At 46.4% G+C, this 16,930-nt stretch overlaps 1 protein-coding gene and 1 non-coding gene across 3 annotated transcripts; both read right to left on the reverse strand.

Annotated features, from left to right (window-relative positions):
• Window positions 1-4,951: 4,951 nt before the first annotated feature.
• On the reverse strand, window positions 4,952-15,239 carry LOC103653830 (uncharacterized). 2 transcript variants are annotated; one of them, XR_565741.4, is made up of 4 exons: window positions 14,977-15,212; window positions 14,791-14,857; window positions 13,836-13,905; window positions 4,952-5,080 (listed from the first exon to the last, which is right to left on the reverse strand). It is a non-coding gene; the product is annotated as an uncharacterized protein (transcript). The 2 variants fall into 2 exon arrangements; XR_002269174.3 differs by lacking the exon at window positions 4,952-5,080 and having other exon boundaries at window positions 14,977-15,013; window positions 15,108-15,239.
• On the reverse strand, window positions 9,292-12,586 carry LOC109939235 (ethylene-responsive transcription factor ERF053). The gene has a single exon (XM_020552642.2). The coding sequence runs from the start codon at window positions 11,145-11,147 to the stop codon at window positions 9,810-9,812; it is 1,338 nt and encodes a 445-aa protein (XP_020408231.1). The 5' UTR covers window positions 11,148-12,586; the 3' UTR covers window positions 9,292-9,809.
• Window positions 15,240-16,930: the final 1,691 nt, after the last annotated feature.

Genomic DNA, 16,930 nt, shown 5'->3' on the forward strand with positions numbered 1-16,930 from the left:
AATAATACTTTTAACTGCTCAAAAGCTTCATTACATTTCGAAGACCAATTGAATTTAATATCATTCTTCAATAAACTTGTGATTGGTTTCACAAGCTTAGAAAAATCTGGAATGAATCGGCGGTAATAACCAGCCAGCCCAAGGAAACTTCGGACTTGATGTACAGTGGTTGGGGGTATCCACTCCAAAATATCCTTGACTTTGCTAGGATCCAGCGCAATCCCCTTGGCAGATAATACATGTCCCAAAAATTGAATCTCCTCCAGCCAGAATGCACACTTACTGAACTTAGCATATAATTGTGTTCCCTTAAGCGCGTCAATACGATCCGCAAGTGCTGAGCATGCTCCTCTTCATTCTTGGAATATATCAAGATATCATCAATGAATACCACCATAAACTTGTCCAACTCGGGCATAAATACCGAGTTCATCAGATATGTGAAGTGGGCAGGAGCATTCGTCAGTCCGAAAGACATAACCAAATATTCAAATAATCTATACCGCGTAGTGAATGCAGTCTTTGGTATATCTTCGGGTCGGATACGGATCTGATGATAACCCGACCTGAGGTCAATCTTGGAGAATACCCCAGCTCCGGTAAGTTGATCAAATAGAATGTCAATCCGGGGAAGAGGGTACTTATTCTTGATGGTGACCTCATTAAGGGGTCTATAGTCCACGCACATCCGCAGTGTTTGATCCTTCTTCTTGACGGAGATGGCTGGACAACCCCAAGGTGAAGAACTTGGTCGGATAAATCCTTTTTCAAGTAGATCTTGCAATTGGGCCTTGAGTTCTATCAGTTCATTTGGAGGCATTCGGTATGACCTTCTAGAAATAGGAGCTGTACCGGGCTTCAGCTCAATCACAAATTCTACATCTCTTTCTGGAGGCAATCCAGGCAGATCTTCTGGAAAGACGTCTAGGAACTCACATACTACCGGGATATCTTGGATCTCCGGTATGATAGCTTCATACACTCTACTAGTTGGTCTAGCTGGAATGGCTACGGGGATAGACAAAAGAATCTCTTCTTGACCATAACTCAACCTGATTGTTCTCAGATCAGTGTTGAGGATTGCTTTATGTTGGGATAACCAATTCATGCCCAAAATTACATCTATGTCTTGGCCTTTTAGAACAATCATATTTGTTGGAAAGTCCCATTAAGCCAATGTTACGGGCACATGGTAAGCCACTTCTTTAGTAAATATTTGTCCCCTAGGCGAATGAATAGTAAACCCTTCCCTTGATTCAGTATATGGAATGCAATGTTTTTCCACAAATTTCTTGCTTATGAAAGTATGCGAAGCACCAGAATCAAAGAGAATAACTGCAGGGTGATTGGCCACGAGGAACGTACCCATCATCACCGGTTCGCCTTCCGGTGTTGTGGCCACTTGAGTATAATAGATCCATCCTGTTTTCCTTGTATTTTTGCCCACGGTATTGTTGGCCGCATTTCCCTTGGAACTCCCAGAACTCTGTTGATTATTGGAGCGATACTGCCTCATGTATGGACAGTCCTTAATAAAATGCCCAGACTTTCCACAGTTGAAGCAGCCCGTTGATGAGCTTGGAAGAGCAGGGAAACGAGTGCCAGGGGCACCCGGCTGATTCGTAGCGGTGGGGGCAGCGGTAGGACGGATAAAAACTGGTTGCTTGAAAGGGAAGGAGGGTGGGCGTGATAAAGAACGACTCTGATTAAAAGGTCGGATGACCAACCTTTGTCTTTTTTTAGACCCTTGATTGGGCATGTCGCCTCCATTCCCCTTTGATTTTTCGGAGCCTGCATATTTAGCTTCTACTGCCAGCGCCATGCTGACAGCCCTTCCATAGCAAAGATCAATGCAGGTGGCCATCTTTCTTTGCATTCGATCATTCAAGCCTCTCATGAGGCAATTCCTCTTCTTTATATCTGTGTTGACTTGATCGATTGCGTATTGGGATAAGTGATTGAATTTATTGAGATACTGAGTGACAGTATCCCCGCCATGCTTGAGCTTCATAAACTCCTCCTGCTTCATATGGAGGACTCCTTCAGGTATATAGTGCTCTTTGAAAGCCAACTTGAACTCATCCCATGTGATTTGATGACCGGCCAGCTGAACGGCAATAAAATTTCCCCACCACGTACTGGCAGGGTCTCGTAGTTGTTGTGCTGCAAACAAGGGCTTTTGAGTCTCCGAACACCGGAGAAGCCCGAACTTCTGTTCAATAACGCGGATCCATTCATCCGCTTCCAAAGGATCTTCTGCTTTGACAAACAATGGAGGGCGTGTCTCTGAGAAATCCATGTATGATGTTTCGCGGGGGCCTTGCGGATATGCCCGCCCGCCTTGTTGCTGCATCTGTTGCCCTGCCATTTCCCACAGGAAATGGGTGTTTTCAGCTGTGGCATTAACCAAGGCAGCGATGGCCTCGGCTAATGTTGGAGGTACTGGGGGTGGATTCGGAGTTGCTTCCCTCCCACGGGAGGTGCCCGCCCCATCATGTGTGAGAGTCTTAGATGGCATCTGAGGCAAAGAACATTTGAAAATATGATATGCCAGAACAAACCATCCATTTCACATTACTGAAAAAGGTAATGTTACAGACTCATATATACAACAGGATTACATACCTATTACACATTACTACTACTTCTATACTATACTACTCTTGCTTCTTGTCGCTTTTGGTAGCCTCGCTGTCAGGCGTAGGAGACCACTGGTCGACCAAATTCATTGAAGGAGGGGGCCTGAAAAGGTCCAATTCTCCTCCAAGGGCTTCTCCTGCTGCTCCAGATGGTCCGGCTCCCATCCTAACAGGATCCGCAGGGACGTTCGGGTGTAGTTGTGAATACACAACATGAACTTCTTCATGTAATGTATTACAATAAACCTGCAAGTTATCAATAGCTGAGCTAAGCTCTTCCATGCGGACTCGGGCTCTAGCTTCCTTTGTCCAAGCTAGTGAATGAGAGTTCACAGCCCAGTCGAGCGCTAGATCCTGATCCGCTAGCTGGTCTTGTAGGTGGCGGATTTCTGTCCTCAATTCATTTATCATTTCACCATCTGCGACCCATAGATCGTTCCTGTATCGGAGTTCTGATCGAAGCTGATCAACTTGTGCTTCTAGATCCCCAATTAGATCGTTACTACCACTGCTACTATGTTCATGTTGTGGGGCAAGTTGATGACGTGGTACGCCAAACGGCCCGGTAGACTTGCGCGCAGTCTTTTCGTGCGCGGCGGCATATCTCCATGAGGGGAAAATCTTATTAGCATAGTTTTTAGCATGATGCATGTATAATTACAGAATCAACCTTAGTTGATTCACACCTTCTATACATTGCACTCTTACTATCTGGTCTTTAAAATAAACTCTTCAGAGATACTTAGGTAAGAAGGGAAGAATTTTTCTAGATAAGTCTTGGAAAATTCTTTTTGAAGATGTCTCATAATATCTGCAGAGATGGGCTTCACTCCGATACCAGCTGTGACGGAACCTCCCAAGTCATTAGGCCCACCTACAGTTGTCCTTGTCCAACGGACCTCAGACAACCCTGTTGGTGCACCTGATCACTTGACAAGCTCGGTATCTGAATCCCTTACCTTCCCAAGAGCGTTTTACCCATCACGCAGACATTACAAATCATCGGAGATGCGGAAGTGCGGAAGCATTTACAATAACTTACTTTTATTGAAAAGTAAGACAAAGTTAAATATTTATAGACCAGAACATACTATACAAGTGCAGAGTATTATTATTACAAACCATGGGAGGCAAAAACTCCTCCCAAAAGCAGTAAAAAGTTTTTAACGGAGGGCCTTCCCTCCCGCCGCTCTAGTCTTGGTTCTCTTCTTTGGGTACCACCTTTGAACAAAAGCAACAAAAGTTTGTCGCTTCCTCACCTAAAACAACATGGGACAAAGCCCTGAGTACGAAGTGTACTTTCGTAAGACTTACCCGACAAAGTAAAAGACTCTCAAGGATATGCTGGCTTTAAGGGAGTCAAGGTAAGGCTTATCAATAATCAATGACTCTGTTTGCAGAAATGCTTACTAAAAGTGGATCCTTAAAAATCCAGCTTTATTTGTCAAGTTATGTAAAATTACCTGTAACTAGAGTTCTTTCTACCATAGTTCAATCACTTGACCTGCACTAGCCAATTTCTTAACAACCCTTCATCTTCACTGGATTTCTACGTATAGGGTAGTGACCAAGTCTTCGTATCCGCGAAGTTACGGCGATCCGAATCGATTATACTCAGCTGAGGATCTCCAATCACATGACATATGTAGCACTTAACCCTTGCATATGTCAACTCGCCATCGGGGTTCTTAAGACCAGATCAGGTTCACGCCAACCGAGAGCACAGATACACCACCGTCCAGCCTCTTGCCACGGAGGGTACACGCTACTCTCGCCATCTCTCCACGCCCATTGCATGTTATCTTATTCTGGTATTAGTCTGCCCGAGGCAATGCTTACCCATGACGAGGCATGTGACTAGTTAAAGGGTCCTCGATCATCAAGCCTACATCGGCACGATCCTTAATCGACTTAGACGGAGACACTACACCGAGACTCTCTTCTTGTGCAAGTCACCTGCCCGGTCTCAGCTTAATCATTTCAAACCCAAAGTTTGGTACCTGGCAGAGGTACATCTTTTCCGATGTTGAACCCAACATGGCCATGATGGATCCACCATCAAGTTTTATTTTTGAAAACATCCCTCCCACTTTGCAACATCATCTTTTGTAAAAACAAAACATTTTGTTTTGCTAGTGCAAGACTAAGCATAGGAAAATCTTTTGTAAAACAGAGATTCAAAGGAAGGTAATCAAATTCAAGGAAGGAAATGCAGGAATTGTTTTAGCACTCAACTCCTATCACCTAATGCATCAAGCAAGTGAGAAAGATTTAAAAAGGAACAAGGAGGTGGCAAATGCACCGGGGCTTGCCTTGTTTTACTGGTGAATCAGGCTCGGTCCCGCAGATATCAAAATAGAAACAGTTGCCTGCCTGATGTTCCTCAGGTGGTGGTGGTGATGAAGTCCTTGTCTCTTCAACTTCTACTTCCTCTTTGTTTTCTAAATATAGCCAAGTATAGTAATGAATGCTCATGTAGTGCTCATGAAGATGCAAAAATAATAAAAGTTTGTTATCTAAAGTCTTGAGTACAACTTCCCTTCACGGTTCTCCGAGAACCTAGGGTTTCCGGAGTCAATAGTGAAGTTCATAGGGCAGGGGGGAAACTACGGTTTTGGGTTCTAAGTATCAAACAAGGGCCAAATCATACCAAACTCTATCCAAGGCTTCTAAATATTATTTGGAGATTATCCTAAAAATTTAGTGAATTTTGGATTTATTATTTATTTTATGAAAATCCAGAAGCAAGGTCTTAGGCTGTTTTAAATACTCTATAATTTCCTGTTTGGATTAAAAATCCTAAAACTATTTTTATTAAATTCTATGGAAAATTAGGAATCTAGCAAAATTGGTCTTACATTTTTAGGGTTTTTCTACAATTTTCTAGAATTGTTTTAGCTCTGGTAGAAAAAGAAAAAAATGTGAATAGTATTGGACCTCATTCAGCCCAGTCGGCCCAATCCGAACATGAAACGGGGACGCGCCCGTGCGCGCGCGCCCGCGTTGGTGGTTTGCACAAAGGCCCCCGATGACCTGAAAAATGCGCTAAGAACCCCCGCCACTATTTATTGTCTCACTGACAAATGCACCGAGGTCCTTCAACTTGTGTTTCTTCTCCAAACTAACCCATGGCCACGGTGCGTTCACCGCTGGCCATCCCATTGCGTGGTCCGGCCACGAACAATGGTGGCTACCTAAATTAGCTGTCGGGCAAGCATAACCGACCCGAGGCAACCTTAGAACAGGCTCCAATTTGACTAATCCAGACCAGGATGTGTTCGACCACGGTGATGGCGGACACCGAGCACTGATCAAGATGTTCCGGTTGCATACGTAAGGTCAAGCTCTCTGGGTTGCGTGGATAACAATCACGAGCACGTGAGGGCGCTAAAACACGAGCAACAAGAGCGAGGGCGGACCTGGGAGCAGCTAGCCACGAGGAGGCGGTTCACGGCGGCGTAGTCGACCGAATTGGGGGAAGAAAGAAATTCTTTCGCTATAGTGACTAATTGAAGGTGGGACTGGGTGCTTTGGCTTCGTGATAACATGGCGCAACAGACCCGACCATCAATTTATAGGATTGCTAAGCGGTGGCTAGTGAATTTGGATTGAGCGCGGTGGCGGTCAGAGAAGAAATGAGTCACGGGCATGGTGATTCGTGGCCTTCACCGTGGCGGCCTCCCCGGTGATCATCGGACGTGCATAACACTGGTGATTGCGACGTGGTAATTGCTGAGGCACGTGGCGTTCGGTCGACGGGCTGCCAACTCCGGTGACTTATCCGGACCGGCCGCAAAGCAGAAAGGAGCACGACGGCTAGCCGGATTAGTGCCCATAGCCCAACAACGGTGACGATCTTTTTACCCTATGGCGTTATCCGGGCTTTAGTGGGCACGAATCACCTCATCGACGCGAATCTACGCGCGAGGTCGCCGGCGGCGAGGGGGATCTGCTTCTGTTGATATTTTGGTACTATACCATTGGAAGCTTTTTCAGTTAGCCTGACAGCCGAGGTTTAGGGCAGGTTTTCTCCAAATTTTCCATGGCAACATCATCATCCTTCTGCACCAAAGTTGTAGACCTATAGATCATCTTCATCTTTGTTATAGCAGTCCTAGTCGAATTCCCACTGGATTTAGCTCAAATCCGATCTCAGATTCAGTTGTTCAATACCAGTCTGATAGAGCAACTTTGGGCAACAATTTCTTTAATTTTTGTATAACAACTAAAGAGACTGTGTGCATCAAAGTTATTCTCCTATAATAGCTCTACAGAATTGATGTGGTGACCTAGGGCAAAAACTTTATAACTTGGCACATATAGGGCTCCAAAGTTGAGCCAATGCCACAGATTTCAGACTTAGCCCATATAGTTCAAGTGTGGCTCTTTTGCAATTAAGTCCAAATCTCAAGGTTTTACTTGCAAATTCACATATTTGTGAACCATATTACTTAAGGCACCTTAACTTCATAGTTTTTGCACTTTAGTCCAAAAGTGCACTAATTTTGCACTTAGCCCCCTAGGGTTTAAGTCTAGGGCTTTCCATGGTTCCAATTAGGGTTTTTGATATTCCTAGGGTTTGAATACCACTTAAGTTAATCCATGGTGACACTTTATGACTATTTCAATTGAGTTTTGAAGTTTTCTCTTATTTAAGCCTTGTTTGCTCTATTAAACCCAATCTAGGGTTGAGTACCCTACTCTAGGGTTTTATTCACAAAATGTCATATCAATACAACTTGTTTGAAATTTTTGCCTAGTGAATGCATTCTAGGTCTGACAAACACATGATATGCCCATGCTTATGATGTTATGCTCAAGTTTTAGTAACAGTAACACCAGGGGTGTTACAGTCGGCCTGCCCGAGCCTAGATAACTCCTAGGATCTCTCCTCCCCGACGGGGTCCCTCTCGGGAGCGAGATCCAGGCACCGCTGGTGATCTTCTGCCGCCCCTGCGCACGCATGGCCCGTCCGGCCCTAGGGCGCGGACCGTCTGGCCGTCAGGCAGGAAACCCTAGCCTCGCACCAGGTCGCGGACCGTCCGGCTCCTGGCCGTGGACCGTCCGCCCCTGTGCAGAGAGTACTGCCGCTGGTTCGTATTGAGTAATTGGCGTCCCAAAAAGGTGTCAACACTCCCTCTCCTCCATGAACGCATTCATGACCGCCATGAAGCACTCCGGCCGCCCCTCTCCCTCCCCGGCCGACCTCTCCCCTTCCCTCCCATCCTCTATAAATTGGACGCCGAGTTCCTCTCTTTTCCCTCCCACAACCGAGCTCGCCCCTCTCTCACTCCTTTCTCGTTCTCTCCCTTGCCACCGGAGCTCACCGTCGTCGTCGAAGTCCGTGGAGACTCACCGGAGTTCGTACTCGCCGCCCACGTAGCACCCCGACCGGACCTCACGCTCGTTCCCTTGGTGCATAAGGCTGCAACACCGTCTAGTGGATGATATTATAATTGTGAATGATCTAGTTGTGAATGATATTATAATTGTGATGCTTTTGTGAATACATAATTGTGGTGCTTTTGTGTTTATGTGATGGATCTATGACTGTGGTATACTGATTAACTGTGTATGTCTTTATGATTTGTGTATAAAAATCTGTGATTTGTGGTGCTTAATTAAATGTATATTATTATTAATAACAACTGTAAAAAGGACGACTTTCTGTTGGTTGCTAAATGTATAGTATGACGACTTACGGTTGGTTGCTAAATCTATAGTACAACAACTCACGGTTGGTCGCTAAATATACAATATTAGCAACGGATGGTCGGTCGCTAAAAAGATGTCGGTCGCTAAAGCCTTTAGCGACGGCACTTACAGCGACCATCCTTATGGGTCGTCCGTAGGTCGCTGAAGGTCGTTTTAGCAACCAACCGTAGGTCGCTGTAAGTGAACCGTCATGTAGTGATTATTTTGATATTGTTCTTGCGTCACAACTTTAGTTTAATATATCAATTAGCTAGAAAATGGACTCATGAACTAAGATAATTCATAAAGATTTAGAATTCTTATTCCATGTCGAGTGTTTAAACTTGATAACATTATACAATATTTTTTATCATATAGTATTGATGAATTGATCGTCATCATATATCAAGAGCAGTTCTAGGTATATTGCAAGTGCACCATTCTTATCAATTAGCTACAATTTTTTCTTTTGCTCTGTCTTGTATGTATTGCAAGTGCACCATTCTTAATCTTCCTAGCATCAAGAGCAGTTCTAGGTATATTGGATCAAAGCCAACTCTCATGCCTTGTGAAATCCCTGAGGACCTCATCCATGTTAACCCCTGCACATCCTACGGTGGCTACCGAGCCTTTTGTCCATGTTTATCCTTACCTTACCCAAGTGGCAGCACCGAAGGCTCTCATGATTTCTACGATACAGTTGGTGCCATTTTTAATTGGGTTGGTGAAGATCACAGCATCATCATCGTATGGTGATGGCCGGAGCCGTGCTTGCCGGCCTTTGAGAGGTGCCGGCCTTTGAGAGGTGCCAAGTGTCCTTCCTCGATCGCAACGCAATATCGAAAAGTCGGCTCAGCACGACCATTGTGAAATCATTAAACATGATACTGACACTACATAAAAGGTAGTAGCTTTGCTAATGAAATACGACGTATATATTCCAAATGCAAGGCGCATAAACATAGGAACACATTGACGCTCATTGTACCATAGTACTAGTACAACGCAGTATACGTGGACAAAACATAAAACCACAACTAAAGAAGAGAGCAGAGGAGAGCATAAAACCCGTCTCCTCTCCCAAGCCTTTAGGGATCCCTAGAGACAGAACGCTACTTCATGCATGCCATGCCGCTACAAACCATGCGGCAAGGAAACATGCTAGGAATACCTAAAGATCATGTTGGAACCATGAAATTGTCATGGAAATATCAGCAAGGATGGGGGGTTGAAATAGAGCCCATCCTTGTCCCAGACTCAGAAAACCAGCTGGGGATTCCTTATGGCGTTTTTAATTATCAGGAGAAGAAAGCGGTCAGAGGGAAAGGTCCAGATAAAATGATGGTCCTTACTCCTTAAGGTGCTCCTGCTTTGTGAATGGTGATCCTAATGCGAGATGCCCACATGCTGACTCTTAAAACCTGCAACCTGTGCGCATCCTGGATACTTCCTGCTCGTGAAGATCGTGTGCGATGCTCAGTCCTTCTCCTTCATGTAGGTTGGACTGCGGGGAGGAGGAGGAGGAGGAGAAAGGGAGGCCACGGCGGTCCCTACTGCCGGGACTTCCGGCGTGCTGGGCACGTAGTCCATGCTGGTCGCCTCACTGGCGAAGCGAGACTGGAGGAAGAGGCCGTGGGCGTTGTCCATGTCGTAGTCCCACACGGAGCTGCCAGGGCCCCAGGCGCTGAACCACGCCTCGTCGGCCGGACCCCACACGCCGCCCGAAGGCTGAAACATGGCCGTGGTGCCGTCGCCTTGGTGATCGGCCGACTGGAGCTCAGGATTCGGTTTGGGTTCCGAGTTGTCTGCCCGCTCTGTTTCCGTTTCCGGGAGCAGAGGCTTCGCTTCGCCGCTGCACGGCTGCTCACCGTCACGCACACGCTGCTGCTGCTGAGCAGCTTGCTTCATGTGGCTGTCGTCCGGCGTCGGCGGAGCAGACGAGGAGCACGAGGCCGCCGCGCTGGTGCGTCCGCTCCCGCCGACGCGGCCCTTGCCGAGGAACAGGTCGGGGAAGTTGAGCCTGGCGTTGTCGCCGCGGAGCTTGAATGCCTCGCGGTCGTACGCCATGGCCGCGTCCTCGGCCGTGTCGAAGGTGCCGAGCCACAGGCGCGTGCGGTTCCGCGGGAGGCGGATCTCCGCCACCCACTTCCCCCAGTGGCGCTGCCGCACGCCGCGGTAGAGCTTGGGCGGCCCCGACGACGCGCGCAGCAGCAGCTGCTGGTACAGCCGCGCCGGCGGCAGTGGCACGGCCCCGCCGCGGAACCCGCGGGGGCTCAGGTTCAGCGCCTCGCTCCAGTAGCGCAGCAGCATTTGCTGCTGCACCTCCGGCGCCACGAGCTGCGGCGGGAACAGAGGAGTCGCCGCCGCCGCCGCCACGAACTCTTGGCGCGGCTGCTGGCTGCTTCCGAACGAGATCATCTGCTGGAGCTGCTGCTGATCCGGCGGCGGCGGCGTCATAGGGCGCTGGAACTCGCTGGAGTACTGCAGTAGCGGCAGGAGCCGTGGCGATCCGGCTGTCGACGCCTCCGGAGCAAGAAATATTTGTCGGGCCGATGGCAGCGGCGTGGGGTTGAAAGCAGAGGACGAGTCAGGGGAAGGAGGAGCCGGCGAGAGCGAGGACAGGGAGCGGTTGAGGCGGCGGTCCGGGCTGCGGATCTTCTTCAGGGGCCGGAGCAATGCGGCCGCCGGCGCGTCTTCTAAAACTGGCGCCAGCTGCCTCCCCGCGGCGGAGCCCGAGCTCACGCCCTTCCCCTTCCAGCTCCTCCCGCGGCCGCGGCCGCGGCCGCCACCGCCGTCCCCGCCCACCGGCTCCATCCCTGCCCTCTTCCAACGTGCCGAGCTGCAATCTCTGTGTGTGTGTGTGTGTCTATGTGGAGTGTCGTGCTGTCCCGCCCGGCCGCCCGCTGCGAACTGCACCGAGGAGCTTGAAGCCGCGCGTGGGAAAACCGGGAGCGAGGCAGCGGCTTCGCCAAGGAAGCGGGGAGCGGGCGGGCGACCGACCGGTCGTGCGTGCGCCAGCCAATGGGGCGCGCGGTTCTGATTCGGAGGAGGCGGGGCTCGCGCGTTTATAAAGGTCGCGTGCTCGCGAGCACCGGGCCAAAAAAGGCGGGGGCCGATTTTTTGCTGCTCGCCGGGGGGAAGAGGAAAATAAAAAGGAGGACGACGCCGTTGTGTGTGGCGGGGACGAGATCGTGGTCGGTGGGTCGGGCCCCACGCGCATTGACCCTGGGCATGGGCATGGAACGAACCACTGACTCGCTTGTGCGTCCCGCGGAAGTCGTCGTCGCATACGGTTTTGTTCTCGTTCTCAGTTGTTTTAGCGCATGCGGCATGCTACGAGCTGGACTGGGCTTTCGCGGACTCGCAACAAATTTGACGGTACGACCCGTTCAATCATCAGGCACTGGGAACGTAGTGCCCGTGTTTGTTTATTTATATACCAATGAGAAGGAAGCACATGTGTAGCTATAGTTCGGAGATCACATGGCGCGGCCGTACGTATGTGTGCACGGTTTAATTTGGGTTATCTAGGAGGAGCTGCGTATGCCGAAAGGCCGGGGGAGTGGGATGAGGACCAGCTTAATTACCGCCTGAGTTCGTTTACGCAAAGTTCTGTCTTTAATTAGAGTTCACAAGGCTGGACGATCGACTCTTATATTGCTTGTAATTAAGTCTCCCTTCTGGCCAACAGTTTAATTGGGACCTTGTCCTATCTTAGGAACCACCCACATAGTACGTACGTACGCCGTCGTTTTGTGTGTGCTGCCTTAATTTGTATAATTTGTGAACCAACAGAAAAGGAACCGAGTGTCGCCAAATGTCTCCTTTTTGATGTGCATAGGTTAGCTTAATTTGGTGCTGAGAGGATAACTAACTACGAGCTGCACCGCTGACAGTTACGTTTAGAACGATGCATCGATCGAACAACCCGCGCATAGTAGAATAATTTGCTGCACCGTACCACTCATTAGCGCCGGCGCAGTTAATTAGCAGCTGGAAGGGATGTCGATCGCTTCCGTGGAAGTGCCGGCACTGTTGTTTATTCCGCCACCACTTGGATCAGATCCTAGGTACCCTGCTGTGCCGCCCCCTCTCACCTGGACGGCTACCTTTCTCCTGGAATGGAACATCGATTCATTCGTATCCACACGAATCTTAATTAACGACGGCACTCTGTTCAGTTCGATCATCTACCACAAATGAAGCTAGCATCTGTTCGTGCAGCGTCGTACACGTCAGCGCATATCTAAATTACTGTCGAGTTAGACTATCCGCAGCGCCTGCTGCACGAAGCCCCCTTCCCTTAGCCCTCTAGCATGCATGGTGGCTACAGGGAGCCCGCGTTACCGCAGCGGCGCCCCCTGCCAGGCACCCTATGGGGAGGTCTGCTTCTCTCTCTCGTTCTAGCGTGCATGCAGTTGCCCTCTAAATACTATTCACGTGTGCTCACTTCCAATTGTTAGTAGATGAAAATTTATAGTAGATGAAAAGTATGTATAGAAAATGATATTTTATAGTTGTAGTGGGATATAGGGGGAGTATTTAGGGGGAACCGCTGCGGGAGATGAAAAAATAGGGGGTGAAATGTTGATAATGTGACGTAAAAAAGTGATATAGATGAAGAAATTTAGGGAGAACCGCTGCGGATAGCCTTAGCTACTGCTACTGCCTGCTGGTAGCATTTTAGCAGGGCCCTATGCTGATATATGCATACGCGCGCAGCTACAAACGCAATTGTTGTCAGATATATACTAGTGTTTAGCGCGCTCCTGGGCGCGCGTGACCATATATGGCTTAAGGATTTGGTGTGAGTACCCAGATATGTAAAACAAATTTAAACATGATATGAGTATACAATGCGTATGCAAGAAACCAAAATATAAGTAGATAATATTGTTTTTCCCTAATAGTTGATACCAGTTGTAGAGTGAATTTAGACTACAATACATACTAAGTAGCATTCAACCACCATACATCAACACTTAGCAACAGTGTGCTTCCAGGTGTTAAGTCAATATGTAGTCTTCTCTAAGGTCATTGCAAGAACTGTTTGCATATTAAACAAATTAATTTCTATGCAAAATTATAGGCAGTTGTATTAGCAGGGAAAGCAAATAACATACACACAAGCCGTCATGAACCATTTTTTCTCTCTCGAAAAAATGCAGGAGAGCTGCACATCTTTGTAATAAGAAGAGGGGAATTTAAGATCCAAGAGGACCAGTACAAAAACCACCCTATGGTATGACCAAAAGAGGTCAAGGGAGCAAGTAGAATGTTCAATAAACACATGGTAGATGGTCTCTGTGAGCTAAGCCATAGTTTGTAGGCAGTTGAATTAGTAGGGAAAGACATATGAAACATGATAGAAGATCCATTTGCAATATTGTAGGCAATTGAATTAGTAGGGAAGACATATAGAACATTGCAGAAGAACCATCATTCTCATATGGAACAAATTGATTTGTACGCAAATTTGTAGGGAAGGCAAAATGTAATTACCTCCTTGGATAGATGGTGGGTAGATGATAATTCTTGCGCGTACCGGTATCACCAAGAAAGGACAAGATTGCTGATACAAACAATTGGCAAGTACAATATTAATCCCATCTAGAAAACATAATGATAACACTCATATTCTTTTAATGAAAACATAATGCTTATACTCCTATTCTTCTGATGAATTCTACAAAATATAAAGCAAGCTATTTTGAAGCAGGAGCTGTAGGAAGACCTGCTTCCGCATCTGAAAATTGCACTACATAAGAAGGGGATTAAACCCTAAACCGTAAACCCCCACACATAAAACTTATACCCTAAGAAAGGGGTTTCTGGAATGATGAAACCCAAAATATGGTCAAGGCCATTTGTACATATAGGGAAAAAATAATCTGAGAAGACAATGTCTACCAATTTTCCCCCCTGAATAGCCTAAACTGTCCAGATGATGATGTGAACCTTTTTTCCCTTTTTCAAATTAACTTCAGTGTCTCGTTGTTTGATGAGTTGATGAGCAGCTGAAATACACATTTAGGCTTTGCTAAATCTCAGAAAACCATGCAATTAGTTGAAGCTGAGAATTTTTCAAATTTTAACAGTTCCATCTGCTGGCCTCTTCCTGGACCCCTGTGCTACCACGAAACAAGAACCAGATGATGCACGAAAGGTACTACAAGGCACTAATTTATCTGAAATTCGGTATGGAGAGGCGAGGTAACTAGGAACACAAGAAACGTTAAGCAAGATCGGACGCCACATAAATGCAGTATTTTCTATGGTAATACAACTGACAGGCTTTAGCAGCTCGCAACAAACAGCAGGCAAGAAGACTCTGAGTTCATTGAGCATTTTATTTAGGCAGCGCTATAAACAGACGCAAATCTTGAAATGATTTGTGATGGAAGTCATTGATTATTTGAGGCAAACTGAAACACAAAATTGGAGATAGCGAATAAACCTTGATTTGAAGCGTGTTCAGTCGAAGAACAAGAACCCTAAAACAAAGGAACAATCACCTCTGGAAACTGTAAATGCGATTCCACTAATTAATGATGGAAAAACGCAAATCTTGAAACGATTTGTGATGGAAGTCATTGATTACTTGAGGCAAACTCAAACACAAAACTGGAGATAGCGAATAAACCTTGATTTGAAGCCCGTTCGGTCGAAGAACAGGAACCCTAAAACAAAGGAGGCGACGAATCAATGGCGGCAAATCGGATCGGCAACTACGAGCAGTGCACCTGCAGGACGCGGCGGATGAGAAGCACCTACAGGGCGCGACGGAGCACGACGATAGGATGATTAGGCGATGGAGTGGGCGGCGATGTCCATGTCTGTGGAGCGTGGCGGGCGAGAGAGAATAGCTGGGAATGAAGATTCGAGAGCCCTATATGGAAGGAAAACGAGAAAAGCTCAGACGCTGCCATTACCATTGATCAAATATCGAACGACTGGAAAATTGATGGCTGACGTGGACAGCGTAGTGGAGGCCGTTTCGAACCTGCTTTGTATAATAGGAAATGTTTGTCAGCGATCAAAATCTTTAGTCTCTTAGTCTTTTAGTCTCTCGTAACCAAAATAGTACATAAAAAGTATGAGAACATATATACACGAGATAATAAGATTATTCTTTATTCTATGAATAACGATGATTACAGTATAAAACTCCAACAAGTGTATACGTATAGTCCCACTGAAGCCTAAGGGCTAATTTGGAAACTTAAATCCACATGGGATCCCAGTCTTTTTTCTAGGTTGAAGAATCCGAGGAGGTATCATTTAATAAGTTATTTAGTTATTCATGGGAGGTTTTTCCTCCCGTGATTTATCTCCACTTACTTCCAAACTAGCCCTAAGAGTGTAGTAAGAACCTAGGTACAAATAAGTTATGATTATGATTCCTCCATGCTTGCAAACAAGCTTATTAATTCATATACTTAGACTTGAACTTTATTCTTATGGTACATGAATATGAACTTTGATTATAAGGACTTACACTAACCCTTTATGTTATAACAAGGTTCCTTCAAATCTTTTCCCATATACTTGAAGATAGATTGTCATCAATCACCAAAAGTGCAAGATTAAAAGCATCAAGGCCCCTAGAAAAATTTTGGTGATCAATAAAAATATAAGATTATTGTGATTAACATGTGTTTTGCAGAAACAATGTAAGTTAGGTCATAATAACATAAAATGATTGGGCTTATGTGGTATTCGTGACTCTATTGATGGAAATCAATTATCAATTTTCAAATGATGAGCAAGAGGGTTAAGGATCAACTAGTTCTGAGTGGAGTAGTGATAGTACCTTTAATTTTCTTTTGTCTGTACTATAAAAGGGGCATGAAATGGGTACTTTGACCTAGAAAAGTCTAGTTAGGAGTGGTGATACACACTTGTGAAAACTAGTGCTAGACAAACCCATGGGAGTCCATGAGAAGTTTAAAACAAAACCTAAATCGAAAAGCAATCAAACAAAGCGAGTTGGCAGTGTTGCAGAGTACCGAATATGTCTAGTGGCCACCGGGTATGGGCCACCATATAGGAGTGTGCCTTGTTATAAACGAGCAAAGCATGAGTATTTCCATTGCATCAGATACAGTACACCAGATAGGATATCTAGAGAGCTTGCAGAATTGGTGTCTAACACAATATGCTCACCGGACATGTCCTATGTGCCATTGGACATGGCACCGAACAGGGTACTCAAACAGATTGTAAACTGTCTCAATGGTTGAGTACTAACTAGAGTGTCATGTGTGCCATTGGATATAACTTCAGATATGGTACTCAGAGAGGTTGGCAACTATGCACTCAAGCATTGTACTCACGAGACGTGTTCGGTGTGAACACTAAATACCAGTATGGTATCGACTTTTTTTTGAAACTAGCTATTGGAAAAGTACCAAATGTGTTTGATGCAGAGAGTGGGTGAGCACCAGACATGTCTGTCACCCAACTAGGTAGAGTGGAGGTATAACGACTAGTTACTTTTCTTGGGGCTATCACCCAACTCGGCCATATAAGGTCTCTTGCCCATTTCAGCGGCTGAGGGAACCCATTTAAGAGCGAGGAAGAGCCTTTGCCTAGTG

This window comes from Zea mays, chromosome 4 (assembly GCF_902167145.1).
Source record: "Zea mays cultivar B73 chromosome 4, Zm-B73-REFERENCE-NAM-5.0, whole genome shotgun sequence".
NCBI lineage: Eukaryota > Viridiplantae > Streptophyta > Magnoliopsida > Poales > Poaceae > Zea > Zea mays.